The 24,554-nt window shown below is 35.1% G+C and overlaps 2 protein-coding genes and 1 long non-coding RNA gene across 4 annotated transcripts; 1 reads left to right on the forward strand and 2 right to left on the reverse strand.

The window, feature by feature from the left end:
- Window positions 1-468: 468 nt before the first annotated feature.
- On the reverse strand, window positions 469-24,554 carry LOC124443991. 2 transcript variants are annotated; one of them, XM_046994556.1, is made up of 4 exons: window positions 24,485-24,554; window positions 19,214-19,830; window positions 8,028-8,031; window positions 469-4,274 (listed from the first exon to the last, which is right to left on the reverse strand). In XM_046994556.1, exons 2-4 carry the CDS (start codon window positions 19,820-19,822, stop codon window positions 637-639), a joined length of 4,251 nt encoding a protein of 1,416 aa, XP_046850512.1. In that variant the 5' UTR covers window positions 19,823-19,830; window positions 24,485-24,554; the 3' UTR covers window positions 469-636. The 2 variants fall into 2 exon arrangements, with proteins under 2 accessions (XP_046850512.1, XP_046850511.1); XM_046994555.1 differs by lacking the exon at window positions 24,485-24,554 and adding an exon at window positions 22,289-22,485.
- On the forward strand, window positions 10,921-21,242 carry LOC124444007. The gene is made up of 3 exons (XR_006947791.1): window positions 10,921-10,932; window positions 15,187-15,191; window positions 21,131-21,242. It is a non-coding gene; the product is annotated as an uncharacterized LOC124444007 (long non-coding RNA).
- On the reverse strand, window positions 11,983-14,746 carry LOC124443993 (kelch-like protein 28). The gene is made up of 3 exons (XM_046994559.1): window positions 13,326-14,746; window positions 13,081-13,231; window positions 11,983-12,543 (listed from the first exon to the last, which is right to left on the reverse strand). The coding sequence occupies exons 1-3, from the start codon at window positions 14,677-14,679 to the stop codon at window positions 12,378-12,380; spliced, it is 1,671 nt and encodes a 556-aa protein (XP_046850515.1). The 5' UTR covers window positions 14,680-14,746; the 3' UTR covers window positions 11,983-12,377.

Raw genomic sequence — 24,554 nt, forward strand, 5'->3', positions numbered from 1 at the left:
TTTCGAAAATTTCGAGACAGCTAACAAATTTTATTTTGACTCTGTCAAGGGAAGAGATAAAGAAATGTAGCACGAAGTGGTAAGAATGTGAAGTTCCGGGGTAGTTTTACCTTAGTTATGAAAAAATGCACAGTTTCAAACAGGAAATAGCGTAAATTTGGATAATTTTTTAACTTATTTGTGAAATGCAAATATCAAAAAGTAAATTCCAATGGAATGTTCTTTCTTTCTGATGGAAGGATGCTCATTCAAAGCTCGTTAGAGAAATGGTGTTCGCTTTGGTGTATTTTCACTCAAATTAAATCAGGTCCAGTCGGCCAAGAAAGGTGCAATGACAAGCACCAAAAGAAGATTCATAAAACAACTGCAATTTAGTTTTAAATCGAAATATTTCCTGTCCTTGCGAGCAATTCAACCTTACAAGAAGTAATAAAATAATACAATAAAAAATCAAATAATTTATATCAATTTTGAACAAAACAAATGACAATTCAAGGAGAATTAAAAACATAAATTTTAATATTCCCTTCATTGTATGTTGGACGATAATTTTTCAAAATACTGACTGTTCTTTATCAATATCTACTTCACATGTTGACAAGCGCTAAGCTCAAAAACATTGATAATGAGATTGCGCTAATGTTTATTTATCGGAGGAAAATGGACTTTCAAAAATCGAATTTTACGTCTTTTGTTAGATATCGAGACGACAGTGTCTGTTCCAGGATGCATGCTAGCAATAGGGATGTTATCATCACCCACGTTACGCGATTTCCAAGGGACATAATGTATTTTCATATTACATTCTTGACCATTTTCAAAATGAACAGCTACTAAACCATCTATAATGTTTTTTCCAACACAGTACGATTCACTAGCTAGTAAAATTTCTGTATTAAAGACGATTCTATCGGAAAAAGGTTTAGGGTCACCGTTCGAATGCACATCAATTAGAAAGTTTCTAAAGAAAGCCGTCGCACGGTGCGAGTCACTTATTTCAAAAAAAACTAACACAAGAACCACTTTTTTACCATCGCTTGTCAAGCAGACATTGAAGCGAGTTATATCTGTTTGTCTTGGTGCAAGAATTTCGTTAATGTGCACATTTTTTAGTACTGTGCTTTCACAATTTTGCCATTTCCACACACTGATCTGTATGCTCTTTTTACGGCAAACAGTTAAAATGACAGAATTGTCAGGTGATACAGCTGCTTTGAATTTTGAATTGTCGATAGGTAGTCTCTCGTTGTATTGTATTTCCCCGTTAATAATTCTAACAACTCGAACAACATTTTCTAGGTCAATACAAACTAGAACATCGCCAAATGTTAAGATGTTTTTGGGTTTAAATCCAATATTTATCATTTCTAACCCAGCGGACTCAACAAAAGAATCAGAGGAAGTCAATATCTTTGCAAGATGATCAGAACCATCCCATATCCACAGTAAACCGTTCGACCACCAGCATCCTAGTGCATCATCCAGTTGCATTTGTACAGTCTGAACAATGGTGCAGTGCTGGATGGCCCAAATGTCGATGTAGACTGGGGCATAGTAACTGCAAGTAGCCAAGAAAGACCCATTTGGTGAAAAGCAACAGCATTTAATTTGATGGTCCCGACACCTTAATGAGTGCTTCTCAGAATAACTATCTATTTTAAAAACACTTAATTCGGAAATATAGGGCACCACGTAAAATACATTCATGGTGATTGGTGCAACTGTTCCAAATTCCCTGTGGATACATGGGCAGTCTCCGAACTTTGTTTTGTAGTGTTTGTTTCGATCCACGGTTTCCACTAACTCGGTGATTTTGGAAGTATCTAGCACGAGTTTGGTATGATAGAAAACACATTCCCGCCAATGGTTTTTCATTGCCGGAGAGGGAAGGGGTAGGAGTTCTAAATACGCATCTATCGCGTTAGGCAACACATAACTAAAATTCCCAAAAACATCGATTACGTTTAGCAACTCATAAATACAACGACCATAGTTGGTGTACGCAATTTTTGCGCGTCCATCAGGGCACTGAATTGGTGGAGAAATAATATTTCGGCGTCGATCGACTCTTTGCAAAGTGAATGCATTCCATGCCGTGAAAATAAATGGGCAGAATGTGTATTCTAGTAATTCTGCTGCAATGAACAACCCAGAATCTACAAAAGAACAGCTGTCAACGATTCCATCTGCTTGTAAACATGATAACAAACGGTTATTGTTCACATCCCACAACTTTAATTCAGTGGAAAAATCACTAGTTACCAGTCTGTTGCCGGCAGGTGAGAAGGAACAACAACAGATGCTTTCGGGCTTTGTTGACTTTGAATCATCAAGACCAGGGCGTAGACACCATCGTTCTTTGAATTCTGGAAGCTCAAGAATAGATAGTTCACCATTTTCATATCCTACTGCAAGAAGTTCTTCATTAGACGACAAACAAAGAGATGTAATTTTATAACGCAAAGAGACTGTCGAATGATAATGGTTTGTTAGATAAGTGGAGTCTAAATCCTCAAACCAAGCAGAGTTTCCTTGATGCAACATGCTCCTAGCCAAAAATCTTTGTCGGTCACTGCTATGGATTCTATTTAAGACACATTGGAGATAATAAGGAACGAACTCTTTCGAAAGTAAATGAGTTGAAATGTGACTAATGGTATCGAGAATGAAATGTATTTCATCTATGACGTCTTTTCTAAGAGACATTCGTCGTTGCTGGAGGACGCAATTCAGCCAAGAACGGAGATCCCACACTAAAAAGAATATCTTTGAACTGGCATAGATGATACGAATATCTACTACCAAACTAAAGTCAACATCTTCGCCACATTCCAACATATGATGTATCCCATTTTGCAAAGCATAAGTACACATAGCAGTGATCTTCAGATCTTGAAAATGCGTTAACGACTTGATGTAGCGAAATTCTTCCTCGCAAGCATTTCTCAACAACTTATGCCCATTGACAACACAGTGACCGTCAACTGTAAATGCATGCTTTTCATATCCGTCCGATTTCAACCAATCAATAAGAGACTTGTGATACACAGTCAGGCAACCATCGTAAACTGGCAAAACTTGAGATATTATTCCACTAATTTTACTTGGGACTTCAAAGCTGACGTCATCAGAAAAACCTATACATGAAGTCAGTAACTTTATTGGTAAAGAATTTCGACAAGCAACCAGCACTTGAAGAAATTTGGTAAAGTTGTCTTCTAAAAGAACTGGATTTAGTGTTTCTTTTCTTATCTCAATCAGTAGTGCCTTGAATTGCTTCGTGTAAAAATCGCTTAACCCAATAGGAACTAATCGTTTAATGTTCTCAATTGTAAGTTCAACATTTTCTTCCTTCAAAGCCAGTTGGGCGTGATAAGCGTACAGAAATGATCCCTTACATTTCCTGACTAATAACCGGAAAATGATATCAACGTGGTCATTTGTTTCCTCATGGTCATTCAATTCATGTCTTAAATACTTGTGCAGGTCTTCTTCGTTGTTTTTATTTCGGGGATCGTGTTTTATTTCCACAGGATCCATTTTTTTAAACTTTTTTTGAACAAGAAGTTCTGGACGGCTGGTGATGAAGACTTTAATCCATTGAGGTAGTTTGTTGAATTCCTCTTCAATCAATTCTAATAATTCACTTTTTTCGTCAACTTGACTTTCATCTAATGCATCAATAACCAAAAGCATTGGTTCGTGATCTTCCAAGGAATGCAATGGATCATTCAATAAAACACGAAATGCATCTGCAATCGATTCTTTGGAATGTTTTCTTTGTAATTCTTCATTCAGTTTAGATTTAAAACCTAGTATCGTATCACACATGGTGCTGGCCAATGATTCTATCAACATTCGAGGATTTTTATAGTCCGATCGATTATATTTGCAAAAATGACAAGCAGCAAGTTTCTTCTTTTCAGAATATCGTCGACACACCTCGGCGGCAAATACACTTTTACCAACTCCAGGACCAGCAATCAAGATCATGACATTAGAAGTTTTTGTATTTTTATCGTTGAACCAGGTGTCGACTTTTTCAAATAACCATTCTCTAGTACCTGGTAAATGTTTTTTATTAAGATTTGCTATAAGACCTTTAAAATTACACTTTCCTAGCTTTTTGACATTCGAGTATGTTTTGTCCTGTACAATTTCTTTTACTTCCGCTACATCAGCTTTTGTTGCCATCTTTTCTTCAATTTTCTCCACTTTCTTTTCTATTTGTAACACATGTTTTTTGTTTTCCACTACGTCCTTTTTTATATCTCCTACAACTTCTTTGGTTTTCTCAGCAATATCAATTAACTCTTGTTCTTTTTCATACCACTTCTTCAACATATCAATATAAATTACCTCCTCAGGACTGAGAGGAGCTTCCTTCAATTCATCAATTTCATTTTGTTTGATATTTAGACCAACCAATGTTTTCGTGATTTCGTTCCACAAGCCCTCAAACACACTGTCATCTACACCAGTTTGGGTTATGTGACCGTAAACTTTGTTTCGATAGTACTTTATTCTTGCAATATTTGCTGAGACTGAGTTATCTGAAGGGGAAGGAAGATTATTCCATCCACTAGCTGGCGGTGTTAGACCACATATATTTCGTAATAGGACAGTTAACAACGAGATATCATAGTTCTCAATGTCAGGTGAACCAGTTGACGGATAAAGTAGATCCCATTGCTCTTTGTTGATGACTTTAGATTTTAATGATTTTAACTTCCTCTTTGTTGAAGGATCATTAAGTTTGGCAGGTAAATTTGATGAGCAAGAGTTTAATAAATATTTCAATGCTTGTGTTCCTTTATTTATCAAAAGTTTACTTAAACGACATCCGTTTGCCTCAAACTTTAGTTTTTTTGGTGGTGAAGCCATTTTTCAAACTACAAATTTAGAATATAATGTTATACAAAATATGACAAACTTTTTGCGTTGATTCTTCTTTTCTTTAGTCGAATCTTGAGTGAAGCCATTTATTTAAACTTAAAATGAAAAATCTAGAAAAAATGATGCGAAAAGTATAAATTAACAGTCTACTGACAATGATTATAATTATTATTTGCAATAGCTAATATAAAATAATCCTTTTCACTATTTGTAGCATTATAGAAAACACATTTTAAACATTAAAATAACATTATTTGTTGAATAATATTTTCTAAACAAAATCATAGATTATGCGAGTAACTTAACTTTTCTTATAAATCAAATTACGTTTAAAAATCATATAAATCTTAATGTAATTAAAGCTTAATTTGCATTTTATGTTGCTCTTTAAATGTTGTTGGTAAAAATAATTTCTCTTTCTCGTATGTGTATTTAGTTTACTTAACTCCTTCAGGTGATATAATACAACTGCACAAAGACAAATTACTAGGAATGACAAATCAACTATAGAATAATGCTTTAAGTTAAAAAAATTTACAAGTAAGGTCATTCAATTTTAAACCAAAATCATTATCTGTTGTTTTACATGCACCAAACCCAAAGTGGACTGATGTGCATTTCACTTGAGTGTTAACCAATTTATGATCTAGTCAACTCAATTACTTTGAAATTTTCAGCCAGAAGGGACTTTAACAAAAGAATTTACATGGGTCATAATGACTACTTTTAATATATACAACAATTTTTTTTAAAATAGACATGTTTTGACATCTCATGATGCCATCTTCAGAATAAGTGAAATAATAAATAATACAAGGTTTATATAAAAGTAATATGATACATCAATTACAACAATAATAAGGAAAGAAGATAAATTAATGGAGAGCACCCGAGCGTATTAAAAAGTAATATTGTATTGAATTTAAAAACTTGAACATTGAGGTCGGGGTTAGTTTTGTCAATGTGGAGTGCTTCTTTGATTTTAAGGGTGAATGAGGTGTCGGCAATGTTGATGATTTTGAAGCAAGAGTGTGAATAGTTGGTTTTACGTGAGTGAGATTTAAGAAGGTGTTGGTAGATATGAGAGTTTTTGTCTGTTGTGGCATGTTCCCTGATTCTGGTGGAGAAATGGCGCCTACCGACACCTTCTTAAATCTCACTCATGTAAAACCAACTGTTCACACTCTTGCTTCAAAATCATCAACACTGTCGACACTTCATTCTCCCTTAAAATCAAAGCAGCGCTCCACATTAACAAAACTAACCCTGACCTCAATGTTCAAGTTTTTAAATTCAATACTATATTTAGTTTATAATACGCTCGGACGCTCCCCATTAATTATCTTATTTCCTTATTATTGTTGTAATTTATGTATCACATTACTTTTATATAAACCTTATATTATTTATTGTTTCACATATACTGAAGATGGCATCATGAGATGTCAAAACATGTCTATTTTAAAAAAACTTGTCGTGTATATTAAATGCGCATTAGCAATAGTGCTTTTACGAAATTATGGCTACTTTTAAAGTGGAAAAAATCATATACATAAGGAAGACCAGTTTTCAAAGACTACAGCAAGAAGTTAATAATTATATGAGAATCCAGGTTTTCCATACATAAAAGCATTTTACTTTGGGCCACATGAACACTGACATTGTATTCATTTAACAATCACTGTCTCATTAGAAACAAAAAAAAAACAGCAGAAAACTTCATCTGATGACCAACAAATTTATGTAGAGTAGGTGTATTCATTATCAGCTGTAATGAACATGAGTGTCAATCCTAAGTTAATTGGGGTGGAGGACCATATTCATACATTTTGCGCAATGCCTGGCTATTTTCTTTTCAACAATAATTTCACTTTCAAAAGAAATCGATTAAAGTTCGATTAACGCCCATGGTTATGGATAGTATGATAGTTAATAGTCATGAAATGCCAAAGGTGTGAGCAATAAGGGAGGCACACAAATCATACTTTACAAAATTTAAATGTACAGATGAATAGAGTTTCCAATGAAAGCCTTGTTCAAAATTAAACGCGTCGCGGAACAATATCATTAAAGAATAAATGGATTGACAAATGAACTTACCGAATAAACCTTAAAAGTTTATATCACTAATAAATTGCTGGTCGATATTTCTATACTTATAAAATGACTCAAATATTTGAACAGTTCAACATTAGCTGTAGAATTACTCTTTCAAAATATATTCGCTTTGTGAGGCATATATGTCATTGAATCATATCACAAAGTTAGTGAAATAACACATATTGCACAATTATACAATACTTCTTCAGGTAATCTATAATAAATATACTTTCTGGCATTATAGCAAGATTAAAATTAATTCAAAATGCATAAACAGCTTAATAGATCGTAAACAATTTACATTTATGGACTGATTTATACATTGTAAACACACATAATGATTCAGTTTATTTCGTCTCACAAACCTTTTACTGGTTGACGGTTTAAGTTTTCAAGTTTTCGCATCTGACTTTCTTGGCAAATTAAGCACTGTATGTATATTTTTTGAGACGATACGTGGCATTATTTTGTGTCACGGAAGTTAAATCATCTTAAGAATAGATTGTTATGTAAAGCAAAGATACGGCATATGATTTTTATTATTTTTGTTTATGCCATAGATGACCATAACTTTGAGCAATGTCATCAATAGCAAAAAATGTATATAATAACGCATGATCATAGATTACTTAGGCCCCGTTTACACTATACCGTATTACTATCGTAGCAAGTTGAATTTCGTTTGTACTAAAAGGCAGTGAATTTGTTCAACGTCAGAAACACAATCAAATAGACTAAATTTATCAACTTAATAATCCGTTATTCCGTACAGATGCCCCTTTAAAGCAAATGAAGATGTCGTGATGAGCGAGTCTGGTATAGTGTAATCGCAGCCTACGTACGTTTAGACAGCAACGTCAGACGCATACGCCAACAACTCTGGTTCAACCACCGCTGGAAGGACGTAAGAACCAGATAATAAATACGGCTAACCTGACGTTTACTCCTCATACGACTCTGAAGATGACTACCACTAAGGTTGTCGAAACGTCAGTCAACAACAACAAAAACAGTCCTTCTCAGGACTATACCAACCTGGACGATCTACTTTTACAAACATGTAACGATACTCCCGGGTGCAAACCATTTTTTTTATTACGATCATTTGGACGACAGAGCGAACAACTTGCTAACGACTACATACGTTTTGCAAGCAACGTCAGACGCATACGCCAACAACTCTGGTTCAACCACCGCTGCAAGGACGTAAGAACCAGATAACAAATACGGCTAACCTGAAGTTTACTCCTCATTTGACTCTGATAATGACTACTGCTAAGGTTGTCGAAACGTCAGTCAACAACAACAAAAACAGTCCTTCTCAGGACTATCCCAACCTGGACGATCTACATTTACAAACATGTGATCATAATTATTTGCAACAGCTAATATTAACTAATCTTTTTCACTATTTGTAGCATTTTAGAAAATACATTTCAAACATTAAAATAACATTTGTTGAATAATATTTTCTAAACAAAATCATAGGTTATGCGAGTAACTTAACTTTTCTTATAAATCAAATTAGGCATAGAAAATCATATAAATCTCAAAGTAATTAAAGCTTAATTTGTATTTATGTTGCTCTTTAAATGTTGTTGGTAAAAATAATTTCTCTTTCTTGTCTGTGTATTGAGTTTACTTAACCCCTTCAGGTGATATAATACACAAAGACAAACTACTAGGAATGACAAATCAACTATAGAATAATGCTTTAAGTTAAAAAATTTACAAGTAAGGTCATTTGATTTTGAACCAAAATCATTATCCGTTATTTCACAGGCACCAAACCTAAACTGGAATGATGTGCATTTCACTTGAGTGTTAGACCAATTTATGATCTAGTCAACTGAATTACTTTGAAATTTTCAGCCAGAAAGGGCTTAAACAAAAGAATTTACATGGGTTACAATGATTACTTTTAATGTGGAAAAAATCATATACATAAGGAAGACCAGTTTTCAAAAACTATAGCAAGAAGTTCATAATTATATGAGAATCCAGTTTTCCATACATAAAAGCATTTTACTTTGGGCCACATTAGCACTGACATTGTATTCATTCAACAATCACTGTCTCATTAGAAACAAAAAAACACGGCAGAAAACTCATCTGATGAGCAACAAATTCATGTACACTAGGTGTATTCATTACCAGCTGTAATGAACATGAGTGTCAATCCTAAGTTAATTGGGGGTGGAGTGGACCATATTCATACATTTTGCGCAATGCCTGGCTATTTTCTTTTCAACAACAATTTCACTTTCAAAAGAAATCAGCTTGGCATTACAGAATTTAAAAATATGGCACCCCCTCGATTAAAGTTCGATTAACGCCTATGGTTATGGATAGTATGATAGTTAATAGTCTTGAAATGCCAAAGGTGTGAGCAATAAGGGAGGCACACAAATCATGCTTTACAAAGTTTAAATGTACAGATCAATCGAGTTTCCAATGAAAGCCTTGTTCAAAATCAAACAAGTCGCGCAACAATATCATTAAAGAATAAATGGATTGACAATTGAACTCGCCGAATAAACCTTAAAAAGCTGCTATTTCTCCATCCCAACATCAAAACACTTTGTTTTGCTTTGATAATTATTTCACTTCGTAATTTATACATTGAGCAATTCCGCTGCTCCAGGACGGTTGGCTCAAAACAAGACCATTGTGTACACATGTGTATCCATAATTCAAGTCAGTGTCCGAGCTAATTTTTTTATTCTGCAGATTTATTCTTTCATTTTTGTCATACTCTGAGCTTTCTTTTAAAAAATGGAAACTCAGTTGAATTTTATGTAATTATCACTGTAAATTCGAATAGTTATCATTATAGTTCAACAAGAGCTGTTTCACATGTTTGACATGCGTTGATGCTCCAATGTAGGTGTAAGTCAATAAAACAATACTAAAGACGGACGAATTTATTAAAACAGAAAACACTAAACGCAAAATTCCTCTCTCTCAAAATCAACGGATTTAGTCAAAAATGCTGTCGATGAAATACAAGTGCATAGCGAGAAAATCTTACTCATTGACGTTGAAATAATATATATTGCATGAAATCGTACTTGGTGACGAAAATCAAAATGTCCGTATAATAATATATTGCATGAAATCGTACTTGGTGACGAAAATCAAAACGTCCGTATAAATCTGCTATGTTGAATTTTCCCGCCAAGCACTTGTTCCCAAAGCTGTCATATGGCAAAAACTAGACAATAGAAAGACTACCTATGTGTAAAGCCTGTGTAAAATTATTGACAAGTATGTGTGGCTTCAGAGAGACACCTTTTAGAGCGAAGTTGTTTCGACATTTGATCTAAACTACTAAAGTGAAACTAAACTATTCAGGCAAAACTAAACTAAATAAGGTGTGGTATTACCTCGTCGAACGAACGAGCGGCGTATAGCGGAAGAGCTTCATTTTTGGAGGTCTGAAACTGAAAGGTCGATTTGGCAGACAAAATCCAAAAAATATGGCGAGGCTTTCGAGCCGGGAATTCCAAGTCAGGGAATAATCGCGCTAACTGAATAGATATCAACGAGTTTGTGTCCTTTCTATGAACACCACATTGATTACAAGTCTTCAAAAGAAAATGAGTCCGACTTTAGCTCCTATCCAACTAAGATAGGATGAAGTGTCAAGAGAGCACTTGATTGTACGAACATGCTGAGTGAGTTAAAGAATGGGCTGGCGTTATGTTATTTGATATTCCTTCCTAGGATGGAGTTTAGAGACGTCACGATCGAAAATACTTCAAGAATAGATGGATAATGTTATCAGGATAACTCTTTAGTTCTAACTTTAAATATTTTTAATTGTTTCTTGCGTGAAAACGTACATATTTCCTCTTTCCTCTTAGATTACTAAAACCACGTAAACAGTCAAATAGGGAAAAATACTCATTTAGGTTAAACAACATCAACCAGAGTGTCCATGTTTGTGTCGACTTTGTTTTTGATTCGTGAGTTGTTCGTTTGCAGAACTGGTTTGGTACCCAAACGAAATTTTCTCACTTGCAAACTACGGCATTAACTTAACGAGTATTGCATGAAAATATTGGCAGCGTGGATGAGACGATGATAACGTAAGTGAGGTGGTATGAGGATCATCGGTAATGTTGTTAACATAATGATACAACGATAACTCGTACTGTTCAATAAGGTAATGGTATGCTGAGTAAGGTAATATGACGTGTTGGTGAGGTGATGGCAACGTGGATGAGGTGATGGTAACGTGAGTGAGGTGGTATTAGCGTAGGTAAGATGATGGTAACGTGGGTAAGGTGATGATGACGTGGGTAAGATAATGGTAACGTGAGTAAGGTGACGGTAACGTGGGTCAGGTGATGGTAACGTGGGTCATATGTTGGTAAAGTAAGTCATAAGTTGGTAACGTGGGTCAGATGATGGTAACGTAAGTCATATGTTCATAACGTGGGTCAGATGATGGTAACGTGAGTCATATGTTGTTAACGTAAGTCATATGTTGATAACGTAGGTAAGATGATGGTAACGTGGGTCATATGTTCGTAACGTAGGTAAGATGATGGTAACGTGGGTCAGATGATGGTAACGTAAGTCATATGTTCGTAACGTGGGTCAGATAATGGTAACGTAAGTCATATGTTCGTAACGTGGGTCAGATAATGATATTGTGGGTAAGATGATGGTAACGTAGATAAAGGTATCTTAGGTATTCAGAATAACCATTTCAACGGATGATAAAAACTCAAACTTTTTTGGATTGTTACGTCTTGAAATACGACATTATTTGCTTTTTTCATGAAAAATTTCATTCAGCTGTATGCAAAAAAGGAAACTTATTCAATAGCTACATGGAACACGATCCTCATTCTCTTCTAGAAAATTTGAGACAGGCCTGTTAATCCCCAAGCAAAACGTGACATGAATAAATGAGTCTGCTATCATTAATCTTTTATATGTCAGCGTTATCATTTTCACATATACTTCGTGACATGATGAAGAAATGAATGAAAATCTTTATTTTGACATGCTGGCCTCGTCAACTGAGGTTGATCTCCACGAGGGGCGTGCTTTTCTTGGAATAAAATTACAAAACGTCCCAATTAATTGGCACACTAACATGGACATCAATGTTTTTACAAACGTTATTTTTGTAATCTCACATACCGAGAGCTTAATCATGATCATGAATTTTGAAAGCATTTTAATGGTTGACAAGACAAGATAAGCTCAGCGGGATTAAAAAGTTTTTGGCCCGATTCATTCATTCGAGAAAATATTTTGTTCGTGGCTAGACTATTATATGAAGTTATATAAAATGAAAGTACAGCCTTCCCATACAACCTCAGTTTCTATCTGATATTTACATGAAATGAAGCTACGTGAAGAAATCAGAACACAGATGCTCCAAAATGAGCTCTGCTTATGATCATGTCGACTGTAGGTTCCCAAATATTCGCTCTAGCATCGTACGTTTCAACTGATTGAAGGAACTGACCGTTAAAACCACCAAGTGCATACAGTCGACTTTTCATTGCGACCAAACACAAAGCTGACCTATGGAATAGAACACAGAGGCGATTATTGTATACGAAGTAACTTTAGCTTTAAATAATCAATTAGACGTCGTTGGTTTAGGTAGTCGTTCTCATTTTCCTTTGTTTTTATTTTGGTCTTAAATATATTCTTACATGTTTGTCGATGTAGATCGTCCAGGTTAGTAGAGGCCTGAGTAGGACTGTTGGTATTGATGTTGACTGACGTTTCGACAACCTTAGCGGTAGTCATCTTCAGAGTCAGAAGATGACTGCCTCTAAGTTCGTCAAAACGTCAGTCAACATCAACACCAACAGTCCTTCTCAGAACTCTACTAACCTAGACGATTTACATTTACCAACTCTTAACGATAATTCCGAGCTCAAACCATTCACTTTTAATATATTCTTCTCTACCAATGGATATTATAAAATATTCTTATGCCTAATGGTAACATATTTTAAAATATCTGGATATATTTTAAAGCACATCATAAAACGTTTTGTTGAGCTTTCTATGTATTTTCTTATATTTCAAATAAGTTTTATTTAGAAATACCTGGGCACGTTCATGTCAGCAATTGCTGTCCACTTGTTTTCCCGCGGATCATACATGCATGCATCCTTGCAATGCTTAACACCGTCAAAACCCCCAGCGAAGTACAGAACGTTGTCCATCGTTGTGACACCTGCCACTGATCTCTCATTCCCTAACGCGATCGACGAGGAATAGAAAGAATATTTCAATGAACAAGTCCAAACCATTCGAACCGACATGTGATCAAATTTATTTTTAAAGCATACCCATTGATCTCACTGGTACCCAGCAATCTTTGCTGGCGTCGTAGCATTCAACACTTTCTAGTCGTCTGACGCCATCATGACCACCAACAGCATAAATTAAACCACCAATGCTCGCCGTACCAAGATACATTCTGGGCGTTGCCATTGGTGCACAGCAACTCCACTCATTCTTACATGGATCAAAGCTTTCAACTGATTTTTGCCTGACAATCCCGTCGGTTCCTCCAATGGCAAAAATCCTGTTGTGTGATTGGGATGCTGCGAGGTACTTTCGTGGCCTTGACATACGACACATGCTTTGCCAAATATTCATTTCTGTATTGTAACATTCACAGACGTCTAAAAATACACCGGAAGTGTAACCTCCCAAACAATAGATCATGCCTCGTAACTTAGCAACACCTATTCCATATCTCTCACATGGCATATCTGCTGCAGATTCCCATGAGTCCGTGTACATATTATATAATTCTACTGCATTTACAGCATTGGTACCATTTAATCCTCCAATCGTGAGTAACTGGTCTCCATAGCCATCTGCAACCCTCGTGGAATTCTGCAAAACAAATGAGCTTTTTTGTTTCTCAGATAGAGGAGCAAATGAAAATCTCAAGGCTTTTTGAGCTTTTTCATTACAGACTAAATTGTTGCATATTAAGTTGTTTTTCAAAACAGAATTTCTGAGGTAATCAGCTGTCAATGAGCCCAAGCAAACACAATCCAAGAGATCTGGAAGGCAGACTTCTCTTGTACCAGTTGATCCAATCCATCTTAAGCAGGCTTCGAAAACTTCTTCTTCTGAGTTTATGGATAAATTTGGATCCCCGAGAATCATTTTAACCTGATTCAATGACAGACAAGGAAATTCGTCGTCTTGATAAATACTTGGAAAATTTTTCAAGATGAATTTGAAGGAAAATGCAGCAAGCTCGCGACAGTTCTGGTGTTCAGCTAAGGCCCAGATACCAAGACAATTTGACGTGTGTAATTGCTCTTGCAAATAATCACAACATATTTTTTCCACTTCTTCAATTTGAAGTAGACTTGAAGCAGTCAACAGGCATTCTACGTTGCTACTACTAACATCAAGTTTTGAAGAGTAAGCAAACCGCACAAGAGAAGCAATTGTGTCCCCATCGATGCTTTCCAGTTTCACAACTTTTTGTGTACTTTCCCACAGGTCCGCTGTAAACATACCTCGAAAGTAAGGGCTGATGGCAGACAGTATTAAACGATGGGCTTCGATCGAATATCCATCGCGACCCACGATTTCAACGTCGCATAACTGTCTTGCCTCCCACATACGACAAATGTTGTCGTAAAGCTTGCAAGAAAGGTATTTTCTCGAGCACATCTTGCCTTTTCCTGCTGATGAAGTTTGAAAACGATGTATATGCAATGTTTACAAATATACAATCACAATTCACAACATCTAAATGTAAATTGTGTTAAAATCAGTGTTGCCACTTAAAACGTTTGAATTTCCGTAAGAATTTCCGTATGAGTATGATGGTATAACCATTGAGTATAACCAATGGTTGAACTAAACCAAAATTTAGCCAATGGTAACTGTTAAACCTTATAAAGTGCTGAGGTCTTTCGAAAATTTCGAGACTGCTAATAAATTTTATTTTGACTCTGTCAAGGGAAGAGATAAAGAAATGTAACACGAAGTGGTAAGAACGTGAAGTTCCAGGGTAGTTTTACCATAGTTATGAAAAAATGCACAGTTTCAAACCAGAAATAGCGTAAATTTGGATAACTTTTTGACTAATTTGTGAAATACAAATATCAAAAAGTAAATTCCAAAGGAATTTGCTTTCTTTCTAATGGAAGGATGCTCATTCAAAGCTCGTTAGAGACATGGTCTTCGCTTTGGTGTATTTTCACGCAAATTAAATCAGATCAAGTGGCCAAGAACGGTGCAATGACAAGCACCAAAAGAAGATTCATAAAACAACTGCAATTTAGTTTTAAATCGAAATATTTCCTGTCCTTGCGAGCAATTCAACCCTACAAGAAGTAATAAAATAATACAATAAAAAATCAAATAATTTATATCAATTTTGAACAAAACAAATGACAATTCAAGGAGAATTATAAACATAAATTTTAATATTCTCTTCATTGTATGTTGGACGATAATTTTTCAAAATACTGACTGTTCTTTATCAATATCTACGTCACGTGTTGACAAGCATTGATAATGAAATTACGCTAATGTTTATTTATCTGAGGAAAATGGACTTTCAAAAATTGAATTTTACGTGGTATGTGAGATATCAAAACAACAGTGTCTGTTCCAGGATGCATGCTAACAATAGGGAAGTTATCATCAAACACGTTACGACGGAAAGTATCGCGATTCCTGTCAATATAAGCCATAATACCACGCGAGTTTGTATTTTCGTAAGGGGAAGAACGTATTTTCATGTTACATTTTTGACCATTTTCAAAATGAACAGCTACTAAGCCATCTTTATAGTTTGTTCCAACACAGTACGATTCACTAGCTAGTAAAATATTTGTATTTAAGACGAATTTATTGGAAAAGTCTTTTATGTCACCGTTCGAATGAAAATCAATTAGAATGTTTCTAAAAAACAAAGAAAAGTCATTTCTTTTGGAAAGCTCTAACACGAGAACCACTTTTTTACTATCGCTTGTCAAGCAGCCATTGAAGCGCTCTATATCTGTTTGTTTTGGTACTAAAATTTCGTTCATGTGCACATTTTTTAGTACTGTGCTTTCACAAATTTGCCATTTCCACACACTGATCAGAATACTCTTTTCAAGGCGAACAGTTAAAATGACAGAATTGTCAGGTGATACAGCTGCTTTCAATTCTGAATTGTCGATAGGAAGTCTCTCGTTGTATTGTATTTCTCCGTTGATAATTCTAACAACTCGAACGACATTTTCTTGGTCAATACAAACTAGAACATCGCCAAATGTTAAGATGTTTTTGGGTTTAAATCCAATATTTATCATTTCTAACCCAGCGGACTCAACAAAATAATCAGAGGAAGTCAATACCTTTGCAAGATGATCAGAACCATCCCATATCCACAATAAACCGTTCGACCACCAGCATCCTATTGCTTCATCCAGTTGCATTTGTACAGTCTGAACAATGGTGCAGTGCTGGATGGCCCAAATGTCGATGCAGACAGAGGCATAGTAACTGCAAGTAGCCAAGAAAGACCCATTTGGTGAAAAGCAACAGCATTTAATTTGATGGTCCCGACACCTTAATGAGTGCTTCTCAGAATAACTATCTATTTTAAAAACACTTAATTTGGAAATATAGGGCACCACGTACAATCCATTCGTGTTGATTGGTGCAACTGTTTCAAATTCCCTGTGGATACATCGGCACTCACTGCAATATGTTTTGTAGTGTTTGTTTCGATGCACGGTTGCCATTAACTCGGCGATTTTGGAAGTATCTAGCACGAGTTTGGTATGATAGAAAACACATTGCCGCCAATGCTTTTTTATTGCCGGATTGGGAAGGGCTAGGAATTCTGAATACGCATCGATCGCATTAGGCACGTTAGAATCACAATTCCCAAAAACATCGATTGCATTTGGCAACTCATAAATAAAACGACAATAGTTGATGAAGGCAATTTTTGCGCGTCCATCAGGGCATTGAATTGGTGGAGAAATAATATTTCGGCGTCGATCGACTCTTTGTAAAGTGAATGCATTCCATGCCGTGAAAAAAAATGGGCATTGGCAGAATGTGCTTTCTAGGTATTCTGCTGCAATGAACAAACCAGAATCTACAAAAGAACAGCGGTTAACGATTCCATCTGCTTGTAAACATGATAACAAACGGTTATTTTTCACATCCCACAACTTTATTTCAGTGGAATAATCACTAGTTACCAGTCTGTTGCCGGCAGGAGAGAAGGAACAACAACAGATTCTTTCGGGCTTACGAATGTGTGGTGCAGTTTTGAATTTCCTTCCCCACTTCGTTGACTTTGAATCATCAAGACCAGGGCGTAGACACCATCGTTCTTTAAATTCTGGAAGCTCAAGAATAGATATTTCACCATTTTCATATCCTACTGCAAGAAGTTCTTCATTAGACGACAAACAAAGATATGTAATTTTATAATGCAAAGAGACTGTCGAATGATAATGGTTTGTTAGATAAGTGGAGTCTAAATCCTCAAACCAAGCAGAGTTTCCTTGCTGCAACATGTTCCTAGCCAAAAATCTTTGTCGGTCACTGCTATGGATTCTATTTAGGACACATTGGAGATAATAAGGAACGAACTGCTCCGAAAAGAATTGATTTGAAATGTGACTAATGGTATCGATAATGAAATGTATTTCATATATGACGTCTTCCCTAAGAGACATTAGTCGTTGCTGGAGGACGCGAGTCAGCCAAAAACGGAGACGCGACACTAAAAATAGTATCTTTGAACTGGCATAGATGATACGAATATCTACTACCAAACTAAAGTCAACATCTTCGCCACATTCCAACATATGATGTATCCCATTTCGCAAAGCATAAGTACACATAGCAGTGATCTTCAGATCTTGAAAATGGGTCAACGACTTGATGTAGCGAAATTCTTCCTCGCAAGCATTTCTCAACAACTTATGCCCATTGACAATACAGTGACGTTCAACTGTAAATGCATGCCTTTCATACCCGTCCGATTTCAACCAATCAATAAGAGACTTGTGATACACAGTCAAGAAACCATCGTAAACTGGCAAAACTTGAGATATTATTCCAATAATTTTACTAAGGACGTCAAAGCTGACGTCATCAGAAAAACCTATACACGAAGTCAGTAACTTTATTGGTAAAGAATTTTGACAAGCAACCAACACTTGAAGAAATTTGGTAAAGTTGTCTTCTAAAAGAACTGGATTTTGAGTTTCTTTTCTTATCTCAATCAGTAGTGCCTTGAATTGCTTCGTGTAAATATCGCTTAACCCATTAGGAACTAATCGTTTAATGTTCTCAATTGTAAGTTCAACATTTTCTTCCTTCAAAGCCAGTTGTGCGTGATAAGCGTACAGAAATGATCCCTCACATTTCCAGACTAATGACCGGAAAATGCTATCAACGTCGTCATTTGTTTCCTTATGGTCATTCAATTCGTGCCTTAAATACTTGTGCAGGTCTTCTTCGTTGTTTTATCTTGGGGATGGGGTTTTATTTCCACAGGATCCATTTTTTTAAACTTTTTTTTAACAAGCAGTTCTGGACGACTGGTGATGAAGACTTTAATCCATTGAGGTAGTTGGTTGAATTCCTCTTCAATCAATTCCAATAATTCACTTTTTCCGTCAACTTGACTTTCATCTAATGCATCAATAACCAAAAGCATTGGTTCGTGATCTTCCAAGGAATGCAATGGATCATTCAATAAAACACGAAATGCATCTTCAATCGATTCTTTGGAATGGTTTCTTTGTAATTCTTCATTCAGTTTAGATTTAAAACCTGGTATCGTATCACACATGGTGCTGGCCACTGATTCTATCAACATTCGAGGATTTTTATAGTCCGATTGATTATACTTGCAAAAATGACAAGCAGCAAGTTTCTTCTTTTCAGCATATTGTCGACAAACTTCGGCGGCAAATACACTTTTACCAACTCCAGGACCAGCAATCAAAATCATGACATTAGAAGTATTTGTATTTTTATCGTTGAACCAGGTGTTGACTTTTTCAAATAACCATTCTCTAGTGCCTTGTAAAAATTTTTTAGTAAGATTTGCTATAAGACCTTTAAAATTACACTTTCCTAGCTTTTCGACATCCGAGTATGTTTTGTCCTGTACATTTGTTTTTAATTCCGCTACATCATTTTTTACTTCGGCTACGTACTTTTTTATATCTCCTACATCTTCTTTGGTTTTCTCAGCAACATCAATTAACTCTTGTTCTCTTTCATACCACTTCTCCAACATATCAATATAATTTACCTCCTCAGGACTGAGAGGAGCTTCCCTCAATTCATCTATTTCAGTTTGTTGAATACCCAGACCAACCAGTGCTTTTGAGATTTCCTTCCAAAAGTCCTCAAACTTACTGTCATCTACACCAGTTGTGCTTATGTGACCGTAAACTTCGTTTCGATAGTACTTTATTCTTGCAATATTTGCTGAGACTGAGTTATCTGAAGGGGAAGGAAGATTATTCCACCCACTAGCTGGCGGTGTTAGACCACATATATTTCGTAATAGGACAGTTAACAACGAGATATCAAATTCTTCAATGTCAGGTGAACCAGTACCATAAAGTAGATTCCATTGCTCTTTGTTGGTGAATTTTAATGATTTTAACTTACTCTTTGTTGAAGGATCCTTTAGTTTGGCAGGTAAATTTGATGAGCAAGAGTTTAATATAAATTGCAATTTCGTTTTCAATGCTTGTGTTCCTTTATTTATCAAAAGTTTACTTAAACGACATCCGTTTGCCTCATTCTTCAGTTTTTCTGGTGGTGAAGCCATTTTTCAAACTACAAATTCAGAATATAATGTTATACAAAATATGACAAACTTTTTATGTAGATTATTCTTTTTTTAAGTCGAATCTTCAGTGAAGCCATTTGTTTAAACTTAAAATAAAAAATCGAGAAACAATGATGTGAAAAATATAAATTAACAGTCTACTGACAATGATCAATGGTTCAACCACCGCTGCAAGGACGTAAGAACGAGATAACGAATACGGCTAACCTGATGATTACTCCTCATATGACTCTGAAGATGACTACCGCTAAGATTGTCGAAACGTCAGTCAACAACAACAAAAAACAGTCCTTCTCAGGACTATACCAACCTGGACGATCTACATTTACAAACATTTAACGATACTACCGATTTCAAACCATTCACTTTATTACGATCATTTGGACGACAGAGCGAACAACTTGCTAACGACTACATACGTTTTGCAAGCAACGTCAGACGTATACGCCATCAACTCTGGTTCAACCACTGCTGCAAGGACGTAAGAACCAGATAACAAATACGGCTAACCTGAAGTTTACTCCTCATTTGACTCTGAAGATGACTACCGCTAAGATTGTCGAAACGTCAGTCAACAACAACAAACACAGTCCTTTTCAGGACTATACCAACTTGGACGATCTACATTTACAAACATGTAACGATACTCCCGGGTTCAAACCATTTACTACATTATTTTTTGTCACGGAAGTTAAATCATCTTAAGAATAAATTGTTATGTAAAGCAAAGATACGGCATATGATTTTTATTATTTTTGTTTATGCAATAGATGACCATAACTTTGAGCAATATTATCATTAGCAAAAAATGTTTATAATAATGCATAATCATAGATTACTTAGGTCCCGTTTACACTATACAGAATTACTATCGTAGCAAGTTGAATTTCTTTTGTACTAAAAGGCAGTGAATTTGTTCAGCGTCAGAAACACAATCAAATAGACTAAATTTATCAACTTAATAGGCCTTTACTCCGTAAAATTACCCCTTTAAAGCAAATGAAGATGTCGTGATGAGCGAAACTGGTATAGTGTAAACGCAGCCTTAGTACAGCTAACTTTGAACATTTGACGTGATTTGCAGTGCATATATATATATACTAAAATGGGTGTATGTTGATCTTTAGTTTTTGGGGGAGGGCTCATACTTGAATATGCATGTTGTGATGCATACAAAACAATGGATTTTGAAAGAGCTTAAATGGGCTAATCATGAAAATTTGATCTCTAGCCAACACAATTATCAATCCTCCGTACGCGCCCATACAGGTATATGTTCTGATGAAGTCTGTTGCAAAGCAAGAATGATTTGATTCCACACTAGCCAATTAATGTGAGATAAGCATTGTTTAATACAAACTTCAATGAAAAGAAATAATCAAATATCCTTTTATTCAGTTATTCTGTGTTGATAACGTGATGACACGAATTTAAGTCATCATTCACATCGATTTTCATAGCTGTAAGAAAAATTGCTCTGTTCATTTGTGATTTAAAATTTTAGCTGTATCTATGAAATTCATTGATATCTCCTGTCATAATGATAGCAGGGTTTAAAAACATAGACAAGACATATAAAAACATAATAGTACTTAGTACCTAATAATGATCATATTACATCGTACGTAAGCACCTAAATCACGCCTAATGGTTCTGTGTATTCTGTCTAACAAACCTTTCACTGATTGATGGTTAAAACTTTCAGATTTTCATGTTTATACTGTTGAGCGTGATATGTATCCTTTGAGTCGATACGTGGAAAATTATTTTGCTCCACGGAATTTGAATCATCTTAAGATTAGATTGTTATGTAAAGCATAGATTTTGCTTATGATTTTTATTGTTTTCCATATGTTTGATTTTAAATTTGGAGCAAATTGATTGATTTGTTCAAAAAATGTAAGTTTTAATGCTTTATGCCCGTAACAGGACTTTATGTTTCTGCAGTGCGTATATACTCATTAACTCATATACTTTTATGAAATCACCAAAAACACTTGGCAGATTTTATCACGAAAACCAACGGAAGCGAGAGTCATTTGCTACATCGCGAAAATCTTCAAATTCATAGACCATATATATAACAAGCGATACAAGTTTATATCACTAATAAATTGCTGGTTGATATTTCTATACTTATAAAATGACTCAAATATTTGAACAATTCAACATTAGCTGTAGAATTACTCTTTCAAAATATATTCGCTTTGTGAGGCATATATGTCATTGAATCATATCACAAAGTTAGTGAAATAACACATATTGCACAATTATACAATACTTCTTCAGGTAATCTATAATAAATATACTTTCTGGCATTATAGCAAGATTAAAATTAATTCAAAATGTATAAAAAGCTTAATAGATCGTAAACAATTTACATTTATGGACTGATTTATACATTGTAAACACACATAATGATTCAGTTTATTTCGTCTCACAAACCTTTTACTGGTTGGCGGTTTAAGTTTTCAAGTTTTCGCATTTGACTTTCTTGGCAAATTAAGCACTGTATGTATATCTTTTGAGACGATACGTGGCATATTATTTTGTGTCACGGAAGTTAAATCATCTTAAGAATAGATTGTTATGTAAAGCAAAGATACGGCATATGATTTTTATTATTTTTGTTTATGCCATAAGATGACCATAACCTTGAGCAATATTATCAATAGCAAAAAATGTTTATAATAATGCATAATCATAGATTACTTAGGCCCCGTTTACACTATACCGAATTACTATCGTAGCAAGTTGTATTTCTTTTGTACTTAAAGGCCTTGAATTTGTTCAACGTCAGAAACACAATCAAATAGACCAAATTTATCAACTTAATAAGCCGTTATTCCGTACAGATGCCCCTTTAAAGCAAATGAAGATGACGTGATGAGCGAGTCTGGTATAGTGTAAACGCAGCCTACGTACGTTTTGCAAGCAACGTTAGACGCATACGCCAACAACTCTGGTTCAACCACCGCTGCAAGGACGTAAGAATCAGATAACAAATACGGCTAACCTGACAATTACTCCTCATATGACTCTGAAGATGACTACCGCTAAAGTTGTCGAAACGTCAGTCAACAACAACAAAAACAGTCCTTCTCAGGACTATACCAACCTGGACGATCTACTTTTACAAACATTTAACGATACTCCCGGGTGCAAACCATTTTTTTTATTACGATCATTTGGACGACAGAGCGAACAACTTGCTAACGATTACATACGTTTTGCAAGCAACGTCAGACGCATACGTCAACAACTCTGGTTCAACCACCGCTGCAAGGACGTAAGAACCAGATAACAAATACGGCTAACCTGAAGTTTACTCCTCATTTGACTCTGAAGATGACTTCTGCTAAGGTTGTCGAAACGTCAGTCAACAACAACAAAAACAGTCCTTCTCAGGACTATACCAACCTGGACGATCTACATTTACAAACATGTGATCATTATTATTATTTGCAACAGCTAATATTAACTAATCTTTTTCACTATTTGTAGCATTTTAGAAAATACATTTTAAACATTAAAATAACATTATTTGTTGAATAATATTTTCTAAACAAAATCATAGGTTATGCGAGTAACTTAACTTTTCTTATAAATCAAATTAGGTTTAGAAAATCATATAAATCTCAAAGTAATTAAAGCTTAATTTGTATTTTATGTTGCTCTTTAAATGTTGTTGGTAAAAATAATTTCTCTTTCTCATCTGTGTATTGAGTTTACTTAACTCCTTCAGGTGCTATAATACACAAAGGCAAATTACTAGGAATGGCAAATCCACTATAGAATAATGCTTTAAGTTAAAAAATTTACAAGTAAGGTCATTTGATTTTAAACCAAAATCATTATCTGTTATTTCACATGCACCAAACCTAAACTAGAATGATGTGCATTTCACTTGAGTGTTAGACCAATTTATGATCTAGTCAGCTGAATTACTTTGAAATTTTCAGCAAGAAAGGGCTTAAACAAAAGAATTTACATGGGTTATAATCATTACATTTAATGTGGAAAAAATCATATACACAAGGAAGACCAGTTTTCAAAGACTATAGCAAGAAGTTTATAATTATATGAGAATCCATGTTTTCCATACATAAAAGATTTTTCTTTGGGTCACATTAGCACTGACATTGTATTCATTCAACAATCACTGTCTCATTAGAAACAAAAAAAAAACAGCAGAAAACCTCATCTGATGACCAACAAATTCATGTAGAGTAGATGTATTCATTATCAGCTGTAATGAACATGAGTGTCAATCCTAAGTTAATTGGGGGTGGAGTGGACCATATTCATACATTTTGCGCAATGCCTGGCTATTTTCTTTTCCACAACAATTTCACTTGCAAAAGAAATCAGCCTGGCATTACAGAATTTAAGAATATGGCACCCCCTCGATTAAAGTTCGATTAACGCCTATGGTTATGGATAGTATGATAGTTAATAGTCTTGAAATGCGTGAGCAATCCATTTATTCAAAAGTGTGAGCAATAAGGGAGGCACACAAATCATACTTTACAAAGTTTAAATGCACAGATCAATAGAGTTTCCAATGAAAGCCTTGTTCAAAATCAAACGAGTCGCGCAACAATATCATTAAAGAATAAATGGATTGACAATTGAACTCACCGAATAAACCTTAAAAAGCTGCTATTTCTCCATCCCAACATCAAAGTCACTTTGTTTCGCCTTGATAATT

This window comes from Xenia sp. Carnegie-2017, unplaced genomic scaffold (genome assembly GCF_021976095.1).
Source record: "Xenia sp. Carnegie-2017 unplaced genomic scaffold, XeniaSp_v1 HiC_scaffold_21, whole genome shotgun sequence".
Lineage (NCBI taxonomy): Eukaryota > Metazoa > Cnidaria > Anthozoa > Malacalcyonacea > Xeniidae > Xenia > Xenia sp. Carnegie-2017.

Coding starts and splice junctions, on each gene's coding strand:
- LOC124443993 (XM_046994559.1), bottom strand. CDS start 14,679: ATGTGCTCGAGAAAATACCTTTCTTGCAAGCTTTACGACAACATTTGT. Junction 13,232..13,325: donor GGTACCAGTGAGATCAATGG/GTATGCTTTAAA, acceptor CGATCGCGTTAG/GGAATGAGAGATCAGTGGCA. Junction 12,544..13,080: donor GCTGACATGAACGTGCCCAG/GTATTTCTAAAT, acceptor TCTATTCCATAG/GTCAGCTTTGTGTTTGGTCG.
- LOC124443991 (XM_046994556.1), bottom strand. CDS start 19,822: ATGGCTTCACCACCAGAAAAACTGAAGAATGAGGCAAACGGATGTCGT.